The 19,309-nt window shown below is 43.4% G+C and overlaps 1 protein-coding gene across 1 annotated transcript in view; it reads left to right on the top strand.

The window, feature by feature from the left end:
• The window catches only part of LOC144827867 (embryonic protein UVS.2-like), a 59,147-nt gene that overhangs the window by 24,751 nt on the left and 15,087 nt on the right, over nucleotides 1–19,309 (top strand). The window contains exons 4-10 of the mRNA XM_078686032.1: nucleotides 2,315–2,455; nucleotides 2,558–2,675; nucleotides 10,142–10,317; nucleotides 12,430–12,511; nucleotides 14,756–14,883; nucleotides 17,328–17,443; nucleotides 18,848–19,073. Coding sequence (XP_078542158.1) covers nucleotides 2,315–2,455; nucleotides 2,558–2,675; nucleotides 10,142–10,317; nucleotides 12,430–12,511; nucleotides 14,756–14,883; nucleotides 17,328–17,443; nucleotides 18,848–19,073 — 987 coding nt within the window. The remainder of the gene's footprint in view (nucleotides 1–2,314; nucleotides 2,456–2,557; nucleotides 2,676–10,141; nucleotides 10,318–12,429; nucleotides 12,512–14,755; nucleotides 14,884–17,327; nucleotides 17,444–18,847; nucleotides 19,074–19,309) is intronic.

Genomic DNA, 19,309 nt, shown 5'->3' with positions numbered 1-19,309 from the left:
TGGTTTCGGTTTACCAGATTTTTTTAATTATCATAAAGCTTTCCCATGAAAACAAATTGGGGAGAGGATGTGGCCAACCTCAAATCTGGGGAACCGGAGACAAGTCTTGGCAATGAGGCTCAACATCCTATCATTCTGGGCAAATCACTTAATCTCCCCATGCCTAACATAAGAAAATGAATGTGTCCTTATGTAACGCATCTGTTGCTCATGTAAAGCGCACTGATACCTGATACCTTTGGATCAAATTTGCGCTATATAAAACTCAGAGAAAAAAAAAGCATGTTATGGTTTCAGTCTACAGCACTTGGTAATCCACCTGCATGGCTCTATATTGAACAAAATTTGATAGCACCGCTTCCTCTACCTGCATTGTTCACTATGGCCAACTCTACTGTTTTGCTCCAGAGATCAGTAATATTGAAGTCTACAAAATTAATATTACAAGATTTTGATTACATTTTCCAACCTCTTCTGTCACTTACAGTACATTCCTCATTATGGTGTAATCCTATGTTTAAACCAACTCACAATCAAAAATGTGGAACCCATGGATTAAGGCTGGTATTTTCTATTTAAAAGACATTTATCATAACAATGCATTTTTAACCTTTGATGAACTGCAACAACAATTTCAGCTAAAGTCTTCAGATAGCTATAAATATGAACTTTTATGTAATTCAATCCTTGACTCCTTTCCAAATAATGTTCCTTGCAATGGCACATCTGATTTGTCCCTGTACATTCAATCTATTGCATCCACCGCTCACTTTGTGCCACTCTTTTAAAAAAAAGTAATAGTTGTGCAGGGGATAATATCAGCTTTTTATCCTCTTTTTGGAACAAAGAGTTAGATTTATCATTTACCCTAGATATTTGGAGGAAAATGTGCCTGAATAGTATCTCTGGATGGCTGCCCGTTTCCCTATAGCAAACTAATTCATTTGTACTATTCAATTGCCTGTGGAGTCCTTTAAGGTTATTTCAGGCAAAACCTTTGAATTTGTCTAATTGTTTTCATACTCGATCATTGAGACACATGCTTTATGAATGTCCTGTTGTTGGTCAGTTTTGGAAAGACATTTGGAATATTGTGACCAAAATATTAAATATCACAGATAATTTTTCCTATGCTACAATAATTTGTAAGTTAGTCTCTTTTTCCAACAAAATTGTCTGATCTTAGTGGCAAACCTCCTGATTTTTGAATTTCTGCAGCTTTGAAATCCATTGGTGGCAAATGAAAAAATGCTTCATTACTGTCAATTCAAGAGGAGACAATTAGTCTCTTACAGGTGTTACCCATAATGCTTCCAATTATCACTTATTCTGGAGACCAATGGATGATTATATAGCTTTACATCTATTATTAGTCTTATTACTGTTGATTAAATGTTGCATTCATAATATCTATTAGTTAAAATTCGAATAGCTATAAATAAGATTTAATATGGTAATGATAAATTTGATCAATATTCTTTACTTTTTCTTTCTTTTCATTTTTTTCTTCTTTTTTGTTACAGGATTCCAATAGTGTTTGATTGGTACTTAATTGTCTCTATAACACTAATGTTTACATATTTGGATAAATCAGCTGTCAACAGGATGTGAATTCACTTGTACCTTTTTTCGGTGCTCTTTTCTGTATAGTCTGTTCTCTTTATCAAAAATTCTATAAGATATTTTGAATAACAACACGGATAATGACGTGTAAAGGCCTAATTTAGATATAAAGACTTAATCAATACCAATGTGTGGATGAAGAATTACAAGGAATCTAGGGTGGTGACAGGGTGAAAGGGCTGCCACTGACAAAGTGTGAGACGTCACTGTTGGTGTTTGCTGAAAGACGACATACAGTGCTTAGAAGACAGTTAGCTATCACAGTTGTTAGTCTGATTTTTCTGCCTTAATATTCTCAATATTATTATGGCAAGTAAGTAAAATGCTTTTTTTTGTGGTGCCATAAATCACTCCTGATATGACAAGATGACAAAACTATAGGAATGTAAGACACAGGAAATCATTCACAGTAAACATTAACAGCTGCAATCACTCACTGTGCATGGCTATGTGGTGAGGTCTTTTTGGTCTTTAGGGTAATTCTTTTCCTAAGTAGGTGCTTAGGCCAAGGTTTGGCGTTTGACGCGAGATGGGCGATTCTTCCTCCGCCACGAGTGGTTCTTGAATTTTTTATTTATTTCTTGAGATTGTGCTATAGGTCTAAAATCAGCTTCCTTCTCTTCCGTGTGCTCTTGTTCCTTCCAGTTATATAACAGACACTGACAACTATCACTGTGTTTTACTGTTGTAGGCATCTCACAGCTGGTGCACGAGGGTGACATTGCCATCCACCCAGGCCGCAGTGCCCTCGTATGTCCAGACAACAGCTGCTTCTGGCCTAAATCCAGTGATGGGACTGTCCCTGTACCCTACACCCTCAGTCCCACTTACAGTAAGTTCACTTTTATACCAAGGCCCATCCTTGACTTGAACTGAAACCTTTCCAGCTTGCTTCCCCTTATGTCATCCTCTCCTTTCCTCTGCTGTCCCTCAGGTGCTGAAAATGTGGCTGCCATTACAGATGCAATGAGTGAGTTTGCAACAGTGACCTGCATCCGCTTTGTGACCCAAACGGTGGAAACAAATTACCTGCAGATCATTCCTGATAGTGGGTAAGAGCACATGACACCCTGAGAACTGACCCTACGCTCACCATCACACCAGAGAGGGCTCCATCAGATAGACTCATTACTTCTAGAATTTCCAGTGAATGGGTAAGAGCACATCCTAAGGTCTGACCCTACATTCAGCATCACAACAGACTGGGCTCAATCACGTAGGCTCGCTGTTACCAGCCATGTTTCTCGATTGTAACAAGACAAGGTGAATTACCGTGCATGATCTACAGATCACATAAGACCCATGGTAGAGAAATATAGCCCCACACAGCATAGTTAAGAAGCTTAGAATGGGGCAAAAGTTAGTGGTGCGAAAATATTTACATTCACCGGTGTAGTCTTGCAAATTTGGAAAAAGTCTCCCTCAGAGATGTAAGGTGGTTGTTGTTCAACTTCATGCCCCATTGTGTTTTCACTAAAGCTAAACATCAAGGGGGAGAGCTAGCCTCAGGGAATCCCTTTACCTCTTGGTTACTTAGGGCTGCTGTTCCCAAATGAGTGACACCACTAAGATCTAGGGGCTAGATGTAGGTAAAGCATATTTACCGACCCTTAAATACCGAATTTTACCGATTCGGTATTTAAAAGTCGGTAAATATGAAGGGGGGAGATGTAGGGAAATCCAGATGTTTATTTACCGAATCGGTAAAAGTCGGTATTTACCGATTCGGTAAATACCGACCTGTAATGCTCCATTCATTCCTATGGGCTATGAAGCCCATAGGAATGAATGGGGCATTACAGGTCGGTATTTACCGATCGGTAAATACAGATTTTTGGCAAGGGTGCAGGGGGTGTCACTTTGACACCCTCTAGCACCCCCAAAAAAGGTTCGGGGGCCATATGGCAGGCATACCTGCCCTAAGGGCAGGTCTGCCTGTCATATGGCACAGGTGTGCATGCGCACATTTGCATGCACACCTGAATCGGTATTTCACCATCAAATTGAATTTGATGGTAAAATACCGATTTCTAAGGCCTTGTGGGACTCATAAGAGTCCCACCTACATATCGATTTTACAGATTCTGTAAATATACCGGTCAGTAAATTTACCGACCGGTATATTTACAGATTCTGTAAAATTACCTATCGGTAAATTTACAGAACGGTAAATTTACCGATTCTGCCCCCTACATCTCAAATGCCTTTTACCGGTCGGTAACGGCCGAATTCGGCCGTTACCGACCGGTAAAAGCCTACCTACATCTGGCCCTAGATCTTCAAATTGGTAAACCAGACGTGTGTTCTTGCACTGGTGGCCTAGTTCCTTTCATACACCATCAAATACAGCAGAATCAGCTCACAATCTGGGAGGGAATTTCAGTTCCAATTTATCTTTTATTTTTCACATTTCAAAACTAATATGCACTAGATATTGTATGTTGAAAGTAGTCCGAAGATTGCTCTCCTTCTGCCTTTTAACTCCTAGAAAATCTTGGTCCAGTCCTTGATATTAAGTAAACCGTATTTTTGTAACTCTGTCTAAGGCGGTCTTCCTGCGCTTCTGATCCACAAGTTTCAACTTTTTCAAAACACAGCAACACAATTGATTTACAATGCACTTAATGGGGACTATATTGATATGTAGATCTTCAAGCTGTATGGATGTTTAGTTTAGAATAATATGTCTATACTCTATATCATTTTAGGTCAATATAAAAAACAACTTGATAACGTAGTACAACACCCTAAATGAGCAATGACCTTTCGTCGGCTGAAAGCCTGCAGTCAGTGACTATCTTTGAACTGCTGACTACCACTTAGTGACCCTCTATGGTTTTTGTTGCCTCGGGAATGACCATCCATGTTCTGTGGGCTCTCACTGAGATATCCCCAGGGGTTGTGTTCTCTGCTTGTGAGACCCTCCATGGGTCCAGGACTGTCCATGATGACCCTCTTTGTGTTGCAAGCTCACCGTGAAAGACCCCACATGCATGATGGATTTTAAATGATAGACCGTACATGGGCTGAGGGCTCTCAGTGAGAGACCATCAATTACTGGAAACTATCAATGGTAACGCCCCTCTATTGGCAGTAGAATTAGAGTGAAAGACTTTCTATGGGCCATGGACTCTCAGTGAAAGACTTTGCATGGGCAGAGGACTCTCAGTGAAAGACTTTGTATGGGTAGAAGACTGTCAGTGAAAGATTTTCCATGGTCAGAAGACTCAGTGAAAGACTTTGTATGGGCAGAAGAATCTCAGTGAAAGACTTTCCATGGGCCGAGGACTCTCAGTGAAAGACTTTCCATGGGCAGAAGACTCTTAGTGAAAGACTTTGTATGGGCTAAAGACTCTCAGTGAAAGACTTTCCATGGGCATAAGACTCTCAGTGAAAGACTTTGTATGGGCAGAAGAATCTCACGGAAAGACTTTCCATGGGCAGTGGGCTCTCAGTGAAAGACTTTGTATGGGCAGAAGACTCTCAGTGAAAGACTTTCCATGGGCAGAAGACTCTCAGTGAAAGATTTTCCATGGGCAGAAGACTCTCAGTGAAAGGCTTTCCATGGACAGAGGACTCTCAGTGAAAGACTTTCCATGGGCAGTGGACTCTCAGTGAAAGACTTTGTATGGGCAGAAGACTCTCAGTGAAAGACTTTCCATGGGTAGAAGACTCTCAGTGAAAGACTTTGTATGGGCAGAAGAATCTCACTGAAAGACTGGCCATGGGCAGTGGACTCTCAGTGAAAGACTTTGTATGGGCAGAAGACTCTCAGTGAAAGACTTTCCATGGGCAGAAGACTCTCAGTGAAAGATTTTCCATGGGCAGAAGACTCTCAGTGAAAGGCTTTCCATGGACAGTGGACTCTCAGTGAAAGACTTTGTATGGGCAGTGGACTCTCAGTGAAAGGCTTTCCATGGACAGTGGACTCTCAGTGAAAGACTTTGTATGGGCAGAAGACTCTCAGTGAAATTCTTTCCATGGGCAGGGCACTCTCAGTTGCAGGCTTTCACTGTGATGTGGATTTAGTGGTGGACCTTCCATGGAGTTTCACCTCTCTGTGAGAAATAATACCGAATGGGCTTGACCTCTCAGTGACAGTATATCACAAGGGTCTGTTCACCCATGGTAGAGAAATATAGCCCCACACAGCATAGTTAAGAAGCTTAGAATGGGGCAAAAGTTAGTGGTGCGAAAATATTTACATTCACCGGTGTAGTCTTGCAAATTTGGAAAAAGTCTCCCTCAGAGATGTAAGGTGGTTGTTGTTCAACTTCATGCCCCATTGTGTTTTCACTAAAGCTAAACATCAAGGGGGAGAGCTAGCCTCAGGGAATCCCTTTACCTCTTGGTTACTTAGGGCTGCTGTTCCCAAATGAGTGACACCACTAAGATCTAGATCTTCAAATTGGTAAACCAGACGTGTGTTCTTGCACTGGTGGCCTAGTTCCTTTCATACACCATCAAATACAGCAGAATCAGCTCACAATCTGGGAGGGAATTTCAGTTCCAATTTATCTTTTATTTTTCACATTTCAAAACTAATATGCACTAGATATTGTATGTTGAAAGTAGTCCGAAGATTGCTCTCCTTCTGCCTTTTAACTCCTAGAAAATCTTGGTCCAGTCCTTGATATTAAGTAAACCGTATTTTTGTAACTCTGTCTAAGGCGGTCTTCCTGCGCTTCTGATCCACAAGTTTCAACTTTTTCAAAACACAGCAACACAATTGATTTACAATGCACTTAATGGGGACTATATTGATATGTAGATCTTCAAGCTGTATGGATGTTTAGTTTAGAATAATATGTCTATACTCTATATCATTTTAGGTCAATATAAAAAACAACTTGATAACGTAGTACAACACCCTAAATGAGCAATGACCTTTCGTCGGCTGAAAGCCTGCAGTCAGTGACTATCTTTGAACTGCTGACTACCACTTAGTGACCCTCTATGGTTTTTGTTGCCTCGGGAATGACCATCCATGTTCTGTGGGCTCTCACTGAGATATCCCCAGGGGTTGTGTTCTCTGCTTGTGAGACCCTCCATGGGTCCAGGACTGTCCATGATGACCCTCTTTGTGTTGCAAGCTCACCGTGAAAGACCCCACATGCATGATGGATTTTAAATGATAGACCGTACATGGGCTGAGGGCTCTCAGTGAGAGACCATCAATTACTGGAAACTATCAATGGTAACGCCCCTCTATTGGCAGTAGAATTAGAGTGAAAGACTTTCTATGGGCCATGGACTCTCAGTGAAAGACTTTGCATGGGCAGAGGACTCTCAGTGAAAGACTTTGTATGGGTAGAAGACTGTCAGTGAAAGATTTTCCATGGTCAGAAGACTCAGTGAAAGACTTTGTATGGGCAGAAGAATCTCAGTGAAAGACTTTCCATGGGCCGAGGACTCTCAGTGAAAGACTTTCCATGGGCAGAAGACTCTTAGTGAAAGACTTTGTATGGGCTAAAGACTCTCAGTGAAAGACTTTCCATGGGCATAAGACTCTCAGTGAAAGACTTTGTATGGGCAGAAGAATCTCACGGAAAGACTTTCCATGGGCAGTGGGCTCTCAGTGAAAGACTTTGTATGGGCAGAAGACTCTCAGTGAAAGACTTTCCATGGGCAGAAGACTCTCAGTGAAAGATTTTCCATGGGCAGAAGACTCTCAGTGAAAGGCTTTCCATGGACAGAGGACTCTCAGTGAAAGACTTTCCATGGGCAGTGGACTCTCAGTGAAAGACTTTGTATGGGCAGAAGACTCTCAGTGAAAGACTTTCCATGGGTAGAAGACTCTCAGTGAAAGACTTTGTATGGGCAGAAGAATCTCACTGAAAGACTGGCCATGGGCAGTGGACTCTCAGTGAAAGACTTTGTATGGGCAGAAGACTCTCAGTGAAAGACTTTCCATGGGCAGAAGACTCTCAGTGAAAGATTTTCCATGGGCAGAAGACTCTCAGTGAAAGGCTTTCCATGGACAGTGGACTCTCAGTGAAAGACTTTGTATGGGCAGTGGACTCTCAGTGAAAGGCTTTCCATGGACAGTGGACTCTCAGTGAAAGACTTTGTATGGGCAGAAGACTCTCAGTGAAATTCTTTCCATGGGCAGGGCACTCTCAGTTGCAGGCTTTCACTGTGATGTGGATTTAGTGGTGGACCTTCCATGGAGTTTCACCTCTCTGTGAGAAATAATACCGAATGGGCTTGACTTCTCAGTGACAGTATATCACAAGGGTCTGTTCACTCTGTGTGATAGATCTGTAGTTCCATATATTCCCATCTACTGTTTAGGCTCTCAGTGCTGGGTACCACTGGACTATAAATAGCTTAGAGTTTCTGATGGCTGGGTCCTGTATGCTTTTTTCATTCCTTAGTGGTTCTGATGGCTGAGTCCTGTATGTTTTTTTCATTCCCTAGAGGTTCTGATGGCTGGATCCTGTGTGCTTTGTTCATCCCCTAGAGATTCTGATGGCTGGATCCTGTGTGCTTTGTTCATTCCCTAGAGGTTCTGATGGCTGGATCCTGTGTGCTTTGTTCATTCCCTAGAGGTTCTGATGGCTGGATCCTGTGTGCTTTGTTCATTCCCTAGAGGTTCTGAGAGCAGGATCCTGTGTGCTTTTTTCATTCCCTAGAGGTTCTGATGGCTGTATCCTGTGTGCTTTGTTCGTTCCCTAGAGGTTCTGATGGCTGGATCCTGTGTACTTTGTTAATTGCCTAGAGGTTCTGATGGCTGAATCCTGTGTGCTTTGTTCATTCCGTAGAGGTTCTGACGGCTGAACCTTGTACACTTTGTTCATTCCCTCATGTTATGATGAGCTCCCACCACTGGGTTCTCCATGGCTCTGTTTATGTGTTCCTATCAATATTTTAGCATGGCGTGTATTTTTGTCTGCGAATCACGTGTCCCTTAAATATAATCAGCACCATTACACCACATTACACATTTTATACGTTTTTTTTAGCATCGTGATAGCCTCACTGAAGCTGTAATTCCCTAGCTAAAAGAAGTCATCCTGGAAAAATCTGTGAGTGGCCACTGTTTTTGCAGTTGTTTCAAAAAACTGTTAAGATATTATTAAGATTTCTGGGACAGTGAGTGGTTGCTGGGCAGTATCAATGGTTGGTGCCTACTGTGCCCTATCATTCACCGCTGGTGTCCTAGGGCAACAGGTCTCTTTGCACCACAACTGAATTACTAAGTTTCTCCTGTTGTACTTGTGACTGCTTAAGAGCAGCAAGGCTGAGTAGCCAAGGTTTGCTCTAAGAGGAGGTTGAGGGTTTGGAACTCACAGTACAACAAAAGTAATTGTACACGATTAACAAAAAATCCAGTAAAAAGGCTAGTTTTCTAATTTTGAATGGGAATTGTATTTGCACACAAGAAAGCAAGGGAGTTAACATAGAGAACACATAAAACACAGAAGGTCTTAACTGCTCTTGTGGCCCAAATACAGTAAGCAATACCCTAGCATGCTTCTAGTGCAGTGCAGTTTGATTCCTTGCAAAGTGTTATCCTATCGGGGATGGTATGCTGTCCTCTGCTATGGCCAGGAATGGGTCTTCACGCTTTCAATAGGGTGCTGTATGTAATCCTCCTGTTCAGAGGAGCAAAGGTGCTAAGACAAAGTGCTACAGTGCATCAGCCTGACTTTGACATGTCTGATGTTTGACTGGTCAGGTCTCTCTATTCGATGTGAATCACAACACAAGGCAGGAGGGGGTCCCAGGGCCTTTTGCTGGGCAAAAATGTTGTGCCTAGCAGAAAAGAGATATACTTTATATTCTAGGTCCACCCATAGATCCAAGAGGTCTAAATGCAAAGATTCCAGAGGCAGAAATAAGTACACAAATGATAAAGGCATCCTGAAGGGACTCATCATTTTGGGACACCACTCTCAATACATTTGCTTTCTGAGCTGCAGAACACACATGTAACATGCCACACGCAACCAGAACACTGACTGCGTTGGAGTATGGATCCCAGTCATGGGGTACTGAGCAGAATGACCCATGGGCTGCTGGTAGATCTGTCCCCCCAGTCAGACAATACTCTCAAATTCAATTCAATTCATGACATTTATAGAGCGCTCAGCTACCTCCAGGGAGGTGTCCAAGGCGATAGCGGAAAGCTCATGAAAGTAAATGGAGAACTGTAAGATTACACAACCATAAGAGAAGTTATCAAAAAGAAAGGTTTTGAGATTGAGTCTGAAGACCGATTACAAAGGGCTTCAGCGCAGACTGATGTGGAGTCTACTGGGAGGAAATATCATAGGGTAGGCCAGAAATGAACCAGACTGGTGCAGGATGGCACAGCTTTCCCCGTGATGCAAGATCTTTCATCACAACCTAGACTGCACATTGTCTTTTTCTAGAACCCCTCATCCCTTGCAGATAGCTACAGTCAGAGAGGAGACACACAGGCAGATCCCTTGTTTGCAGTAAGATTGTAATCCTTCTCTAAAGGTGCCATTGTAGTAATCTATGGGTCTCCCTGGTCCATCTTCTCTCCTAGGTGCTGGTCATACATCGGGAAGACAGGAGGCGGACAGGAGGTATCTCTTCCCGGGGGATGTCTGTCTAAAGGAACCATCCAGCATGAGCTGCAGCACTCCCTGGGCTTCTACCACGAGCAGAGTCGCAGCGACCGTGACAACTATGTGACCATCATGACGGACAACATCTCGCCCGGTCAGTGTCACCCCCGGGCTCCACTTACCACTGAGAGGGTAAACTGAGTACAACTCAGATTCCTGATGGGCACACCTTGGCACCGATTTAGACACCCGATTGGTTCAGCTTAGGTTTGATCACAGATAGCCGCCAACGCACACGTTCTGCAAATCTGATCCTTGGTCACGGTGATCAATATTTGTTACTGTCACAATCTGGTGTCCTTTTCACGAACGGTACCACAGCTGAGGGCGTTAACTGGACCACATAAAAATTGCCTGACACAGGATAAATTATGACCTGTGTTTAAAATGCATTTTCCTGAAATCGATAATGAGGATCAGTGATTGCTAACAGCAGTGCCCGCTTCGGAGACACGGGGTACAGATTTACACAGAAGTGTTCATCTGAAGTGGCTGCGCTGCATCGTGTGAATGAAATACTTTGATGTGGCGCTACGCTGCTGCCTCCCAGTGCTGGTGGCAGACTTTAGACAGGCATGCACCAACACAGAGACCCTTGCGCCATAGTGCCAGAATGTATGCGATGTCTGAAGCATAGTCTTTGTGCTGAAAAGGGTCCCTTTCAATACACAAATGATGCTTTGAGAGTTGTCCTACTTTGTATGCTGAACAATGCAGCACACATGCAAAGTGGGAAAAACAAGGAGAAATGAAAATATTTCATCCCGGTACACTTGCATTGAGGAGGCACAGCATTTTAGCCCAAATCCCTCTTTACCATGCTTTGTAGATATGGATTTATGTCAAAACCCATGGGTGAAGGCATAGTAACACCTGTGCACCAGCCATAGACCACCCCCTTGACGCAAAGTAATGCAAGGCAGCGCAAAGCATAACTTTTTGTTACTTTGGGTTACAATTCAACTCATATCGCGATTAGCGTTGGATTGTAAATCCCATCTGAACACTTTAATTTGGGTTTGAATTAGAAAAGTAACATAAACCCGACACAAAGCATGCGTTGTTAAGTGGGGCAGGGGCTGGTTGGGATGTACAGCGCCTTGAGCACCACCCTTTCTTACTCCAATATCTCACATACAAATAATGGTTTTTTCATCCTCCGATTGCATGGCTTCTCAAAAAGCCTCTTCTGTATTCCCAAAACTGCATGAAAAACTCCCCTCACCCTTTCATTTTAATTCGAATGACTATCTCCTTGTTTTTCATACTACGAATGTCTCCACTCTCTGAGCACAGCCTACTTTACGTCACAATCATGTTTGCCTTAATCTTTACTATTGCATTTCTGTTAATGTCCTCATTTTCTTCCAAATTTTCAACAAAATCACCTCTTCCTTGAAAGTCATACCTGCAAACTAATAATTCCGAATCTCCTCTCTCAGGCATTAATCCCACAAATCATCTCCATGAACTCGCATACTTGATCCACTTCCCAAATGATCACCACAAACCCCAAATAATTTCCTCTTCCTCAAAGAAACTGGAGTAAATGCATGGAATGGTTTTCTTGAGAGCACAAGATTTATCCCAATAACCAACAAGCACTGGATTAACCACTAAACCTTGGGTGCCTGGAGCAGTGTGCTCCAGTGCCTTGTCAAGGATAGTAAGCGCTATATAAATGCAACTACAATACAGTACAATACAATCGAAGGTGAAGGGTGCAAGCTGGAGATGGATCACGTTATGAGGCAAAAAAGTTTTCATAATGAAAATACATGATGATTTTCCCTTCAAAAGGACAACAGTGAGCTATCTCTAAACCTGGCTGAAACTCCAGTGCGTCCCTCCCGGATGTATGTAGGCGCTGGTATTTATTTAGTGTGATTCCCGCTTGGGAGCAAGATGGTGCACTTCATTAAATAGGATTTAAATTTAGAATTATACAACTTCTTATCACATGCTGAAGGTATTAAGTGATTAACCTCAAATCATATGCTTTTCGATCCTATGCCAGGGTTCAGATTTGATCCCCCCCCCCCCCATGTTCCAAAATCGAAAGCTTTGCCTTTAGACTACTCCTAACCCCTGCAATGGCACATGGGAGCACTGCCCCCTGGTGAGTTGGGACCTTCTCTGTATTGGAATGTGCCATATCAGACTCAGTCCTCACTAACTCATCTGTACCGTCTGCTCATCTCAACAGACAGCATCGGCAACTTTAACAAAGAGAACACCAACAACCTTGGCCTGGAGTACGACTACGCCTCCGTGATGCACTATGGGATGTAAGTCTCCGATGCTCAGCTAAGAAGAGATTTTCTGTTTACAACTCTGATGAAAGGCTTTTATATATAGACAGTGACTCTGATTTAGATTTTGGCAGACAGGGTACTCCTTTGCAAACATGACGGATTACCCTCTCCGACAAACCCTAGGACCACCCGCTTCATTTAAAGATGGGTATTCTGTTGACAGACCTCCTATAGGCTCTGTTGATGAAATACTTCCTCATCAGCCCAATGGAGTAGCAGCCATCTGAGGAATGGCATTTTACAATGCTTCCCTATTTAGGGTGGACGGTGTAATACCTTTTTTTCCCTGTCCATCACCATCAGGAAAAATCTAGCATTGATCGACAGTATGAAAATAATAACTCCCACAACCTGGGTGAAAACCTTTAGTAACTTAAAGGAACAGCAGTAATGATGGTTCCTTTAATTATGGAGCGATGACTGCTGGGCTGAAGTCATGTCTAAATTTGGCCATGGTGTACCGTCGGGATGAGATTGGTAATATCCTCTGCCACCCCCCATAATTGTCCTTCCATCACACCCTAAATCACACCCAGTGATTCTGATCACATTCTGATGTGATCTTTTTAATTAGAGCTGAGATTGTTGGAAATGGGAAGTAGAGGGTGGTGTTTATTTCACATGTGATTGAGGGTCGGGAGGACAGAGAGCAGAGCATGGTGCCTATTGGAACCTATATATCCGAGGAAGGGCACTAGAGGGGTGACTGTGACTGTTAGAGGGAAGAGGAGCAACAGAAAGATGGCTGGGTTGGTGTACATCATTGGTTAGGATCGATGCTCTGTATGTGAAGCGGGTATGGAATGATGGCTGTGTCAGTGAACATGATTGGATAGGATCAATGCTCTGTATGTGTAGCGGGGTACAGAATGATGGCTGTGTCGGTGAACATGATTGGTTAGGATCATTGCTCTGTATGTGAAGCGGGGTACGGATTGATAGCTGTGTTGGTGAACATGATAGGTTAGGATTGATGCTCTGTATGTGAAGCGGGTACGGAATGATGGCTGTGTCGGTGAACATGATTGGTTAGGATTGATGCTCTGTATGTGAAGCGGGTACGGAATGATGGCTGGGTTGGTGTATATGGACTCCAGAGTGTGGAACTGCCATAGATGGTGAAGGTAAGAAAGTGAAGTCGAGTCATGGCTGTGTCACTGAACTTGTTCCCATAGAGTTGAATGTCCTCATGGCGACTTGGGAGCTAGAATACTGCGGCTTTACATTTTGCCTGAATAATACTAAAGGCAAATTTATCGTTGTTCTCTTAAGAAGCTCATCTACAAAAATCCTAAAATTATTGGACACTAGTTTGTGGATACGGAGGGAATTATTATCATGACGTTTATGAAATTCAATCAGCCCTGAAGAAGTCCGGTAACGGATGAAACGCGTTGGCTATCTGCATTTTTAACTAAGAAAATTGAATAAAGATTTGAAGAGAATTGAGGATGCCTCCGTTTACTGTTTCTTGGGAAAACTGACAATACTGAAATCATGTATATTGTAATAGGATCTTTACTTGCAAGATGCAATATTTGAACTAAATTATTTAAGGGTGCAGACCATCTCCTGTGAAGTTTGTTAAGGGAACTAGTGTTTTCCGGTTCCTCTTCAGGACCGTATAGGGATTGCGTTCCTGGGTACTAGCACCTTCTTTACTAATTTATATTTTGTGATATTTATTGGTGGTGCAGGCTTTGTTTTGCCCTGATCCCTACATTTTGTTGCTGCGAGAATGGGAAGGTGAACGTTGTCTGAATTGGTGAACAACTCGGTTTACAGTGGAAGATCCATTGTTGATGAATCGCATGAGGATTGGTACCTCACTTCTAAAGCCAGCCTCTGTCACAAGAGGAAATGTCATGAGGCTACAATGGAGACATTTTTCAAATCAGTGCTTTTTGGGATCTGAGATGCTGAGCGTGAGTGAGGGCGGTACGGGGAGCGTGTGTTGCCTACATGGATTTGATGCTCATGAAAATGAGAACTGAGAAGTTCCAGACTGAGCTGGGCAGGATCTGCAGGGGGATAGTTCTAGAACAATATTGAGATGGAGTTTAGATATGAATCGAATTAAGCAAACACCAAATATTTGACCCTCACCGTTTCCCGCTGTAGACTAACCTGGACTCGCTGTAGAGTTCTATGGGTTAATAATGCGTTATAATGGTGCATACACTGTGGGCTTTACCTGTGAGGTCTTCCTTTCCCCAGGTATGCTTTCACTACCACATCTGGACAGCCGACCATCGTCCCCAAGCCAGATCCTAACACAGTCATCGGACAGCGATACGGGCTTAGCAACCTGGATGTTTCCAAAATCAACGCCCTGTACCAGTGTGGTAAGGAGTGCATGCCTGCAGATCGATGCTGAAATGTCATATCAGTCATAGCATCTTTTCCTCGTAGGCAGTAATATTATCTTTTGTAATGATTCCAGCTCAACTTCCACCAATATCATCCATCATGGGACAATTGTATTTTTCTAGTTTGTTTGTAGAGCACACCCTCTGAACTTAATTGTTGTGTTTAGGCACCAGTGTCCCTAACTAACGAATATAAAATACCATACATGTAAGTACTGCAAAAAGAGAACACAAGAGAAATGTTGTAAGGCTTTCCTAATGGTAAGCGGAGTATTTCTATTCTTAATATCCAGGTGCAGGCAGTACATTCAAAATCTTTGGACCGATGAGTAAGAATCTGCAGTTTCCCTTTCCCTGAATGTTAGTACTTCCAGCATTGAGAAGAGATAAGCCACAGGGCCGTGGGTTACATGGGGGAACATGTCTAATAATGTTCTCCCACAAACAGGCTGATGCTGTTCCCTTGATGCACTTGAGACAATAAATGCTTAGTTGAAGATAATGACCTTTTGGATAGGGCTTTTGGATGGATACCACCGAAGTCTAGCCTGCTGATAAGATAATGACCATTGGATAGGGCTCTTGGATGGGTACCACCGAAGTCTAGCCTGCTTATGATAATGACCTTTTGGATGGGTACCACTGACATCTAGCCTGCTTATGATAATGACCTTTTGGATAGGGCTCTTGGATGGGTACCACCGAAGTCTAGCCTGCTTATGATAATGACCTTTGGATAGGGGTCTTGGATGGGTACCACCGAAGTCTAGCCTGCTTGTGATAATGACCTTTGGATAGGGGTCTTGGATGGGTACCACCGAAGTCTAGCCTGCTTATGATAATGACCTTTGGATAGGGGTCTTGGATGGGTACCACCGAAGTCTAGCCTGCTTATGATAATGACCTTTTGGATGGGTACCACTGACATCTAGCCTGCTGATAAGATAATGACCTTTGGATAGGGGTTTTCGATGGGTCCCACTGCAGTCGAGCCTGTTGATATGATAATGACGTTTTGATAGGGCTCTTGGATGGGTACCACTGAAGTCTAGTCTGCTGATATGGGTGTTGCTGTGAGCGTTCCACCACAACTCCCACTGCTTTTTGATCCTGCCCCAGATTCACAAGGAGGTGTAAATCTGAGGCAGCGCCAAAACTAACGTCATGCAACAGCAGGCGTTACAATGGAGAAACAAGGAGAAATGCTTTTATTTCTCCATGCTTTTGCCTTCGGCAGCACACATAGAAAGAGCAAAACGCCATTAATGATTATTTATGTGTAGGAAGAGACACCTTCCTGGATATAAACAATCATTGAATAATGACAATTTGCTACTTCTATGTATGCTGCATTCAGCAGCACGCGTAGAAGTAACAAATCACCATAAAGGATTGTTTATGTGCAGGAAGCGACACCTTCCTGCACATAAACAATCATTCTGTGCAAGGTAGGCACCCTTGCACTATGGTGCAAGGGTGCCTGTGTTGGCGCTAGGCAGCTCATTTTAGCGCTAGCACTAGGGAAAACACAGGGGAGCGTCGTATTGGTGTAAATACAACGCATTCCTGCATTTTGGAAATGTCGGTGCCGAAAATAGCGCAGTTCCGCTCTCCGACATTTTGTTGTAGATATGTCTCCCCAGTATCCATTCACGGATGGGATCCTTGCATTTATCCACTGGTGGGATCCCACTCTTGGTAGAATTCCATAGTTTATCCTCTGACTGGGTCCCAGTGTTCATCACCTGATGAGTTCCAAGCACAATCTACTACTTTATGGAAAAATATTCCTCTTATATTGGAGTTTCAGATTGTTTGAATGCTAGAGTTCTGCTAAGACCCTGTTTGTTCCCTTTATGGAGCTTGACATTTGGGTTCCTAGCTTTGAAAATATCCCTGCCGTTGGGTTCATTGTCCTCTTCGCATTAGGAGTTATGTGGCCTTATAGCTATACACCATGTAGCTTTCTTTGACCTGAACACTGAAGTCACTTTAGACCAGTAAAGAGGAAGTGGAGTGACAGAAAGATTCTGTTCTTCATCCAAAGTAATTTGCTTTTGCAGAGTTTCATTTTTATTTGTCTTCCAAAAAATCTATCCCACCTTTACTGGCATTTTATCTGAACCAGGACAATTTGTGTCGAAGTTCAGTGTGCCCAGTGTAGTTTTTGGTACCTACTTATATTCTTGTCTGTGCTTCCATATCATTGCTAAGATCAGCACCAGCCACAGAGATCATTGTTTAGGTCAAGGGGCTTCCTCCTGGTGGAGATATAAAGATGCCAGCTTAAATACTAGTGAATCTAACTGAGCCATTCTCAGTAGGAGCCGTTGGAGGGAGGTAACTCAACCTGTCAGGGATATTGTGCAGTTTCAAGACATTAATATTCAAAGAATTTTCCTTTTCATATTTGGTTTTAGGTGTTTGCAGCACTATTTTACCTAACCCGACCGGCACTCTGGCGTCCTCCAATAACCCTTCCTCGTACCCAAACAACGTCAACTGTGTCTACCTGATCCGAGTGCCTTCCGATAAGGTAGGTCCTTCACAGACAAGCTGATGGAGCTAGTCGCGCTTTCCTCCTACCAGAGTCCTGAGCTGCCTAGGGGTGGGACTTAGAGTAGCGCGCTGGGTTAGGAGCTGCCTGATTGGTGGCCGAGGAAGCTGCTGAGATAGGTTTCTCTGGTTAGAGTGGTCCATGAGTGAGGAGGAGAAGGATCTGTCCTTGGAATGATCTCACCAGTAACATCAGCACCATAGCTGCAGAGCTTCAGAGAAGAACCAATCAGAAGGTATTATTGAGATCTACTGTAGGGCTGACACCGCAGAGTAGATGGAATAAAGCTTAAAGAGAGGGTCTACAAGGGGTAAATAAGTCAGACTTTAATCAAGTTCAAATCGGGCTTCAAAGAAATGTCACATGGGGGCAATAAACAAAGGTGAGAGGGAATGCCAGTGGAGTCCCCAAAGGATATGGGCACAGAAGGATTACCTATTAATGGACAGTGTATAAGGACAAACTACTGGGGTGCACAGCGATAGGTGTCACCCCCTGAGTGTATGGTACAAGAATATTGAGTTTTGAATACAGTGCTACAAAAACATCTTAGCCAAAATATCAGCTAACAAAGTATGGTTTAGGTCAATATGTATAGGTAAGTGAGACTTCCGGTACTTAATTCCACATTTATCTTGAGAATACAGAGATATATGGCGTCAAGGTAGGCTGATGTGAAGAGTAGTAAATCTTTACTTAGCTGTACACACTCTGGATGTTGTGATAGCTGATATTCTGGCTACAATACTTTTGTATGTGATATTTCTCTGCTCAATATTCACCATCAACCCTTGCACAAAGCATAAGCATCTGTTCCCAGTGTGGAAATCCTTTGTGAGATTTCATCTGAAGAGCTGCAGCCTTCTTCCTGTCATGGTCTGCTGGTGGGCACAACTCACACTCAAAGGTAGGACACAGGTGATTGTGCCCAGAGAGGTGGAGGGCCATCCTTAAGAGCCAAATGAGGAGACAACTGTACCATGTGCCTTGAAGCTTACCCCAGCTTGGCTCTCTCAGTTACTCCTTTAACTTGACTGACAGCCCCAGCTTAGCACAGGCAACAAGAACCCTGTGTTTTAACTTCTTCACAAGAGGCACCAAAGCTTCAGAACAGTGTTGGTTCCAAGTAGAGGCTCCATGAGAGAAGACAGGAGGTGCAGGGACCGCATAAGGGTGTCATGTCTCTTTGAACACACAAATGAAGTTTAGTGATGGTGGCGAAGGAGGCTAGAAATAGAACAAGTCAATGCAAAATCACCGGCTGAGTCTAGTCTGCGGATAACTTTAAAAAACTGAAAATCAGTCCTTTTTAAACAAATGATGGATAGAAAGTTCTAGACACCCTGGAGGTTGTATGTCTGATTTACTGCTCTTTCTTCTCAGATTCTCCTACAGTTTGATGCCTTCGATCTCCAATCCTCCTCAAACTGCGCCTCCGACTACCTCACAATTTACGATGGCGACAGTAAGGCAGCCCCAGTCTTAATCAGCAAAGCGTGTGGGACCGGACAGCTCCAGCCATTCATGTCATCTGGAAATGAGATGCTGCTGGAGTTTGTGACAGACGGCTCCATCACCGCCAGTGGGTTCAAGGCCTCCTACAGCAGTGGTACGGTCCTTGGTGTCGGGGCACTTTAAGTCAGTGGAGGGAGGTCTTCAAGGCCTCCTACAGCAATGGTACGGTCCTTGGTGTCAGGCCGCTCTCATTCAGGGAGCAGGAATGCAGAAGCCTCCTACAGCAATGGTATGGTCCTTGGTGTCAGGCGGCTCTCATTCAGGGAGCAGGAATGCAGAAGCCTCCTACAGCAATGGTACGGTCCTTGGTGTCACTCTCAGATTGGGGAG

Source organism: Lissotriton helveticus, chromosome 4_1 (genome assembly GCF_964261635.1).
Source record: "Lissotriton helveticus chromosome 4_1, aLisHel1.1, whole genome shotgun sequence".
NCBI classification, from domain to species: domain Eukaryota; kingdom Metazoa; phylum Chordata; class Amphibia; order Caudata; family Salamandridae; genus Lissotriton; species Lissotriton helveticus.
This window is presented reverse-complemented; position numbering and strand designations above follow the sequence as displayed.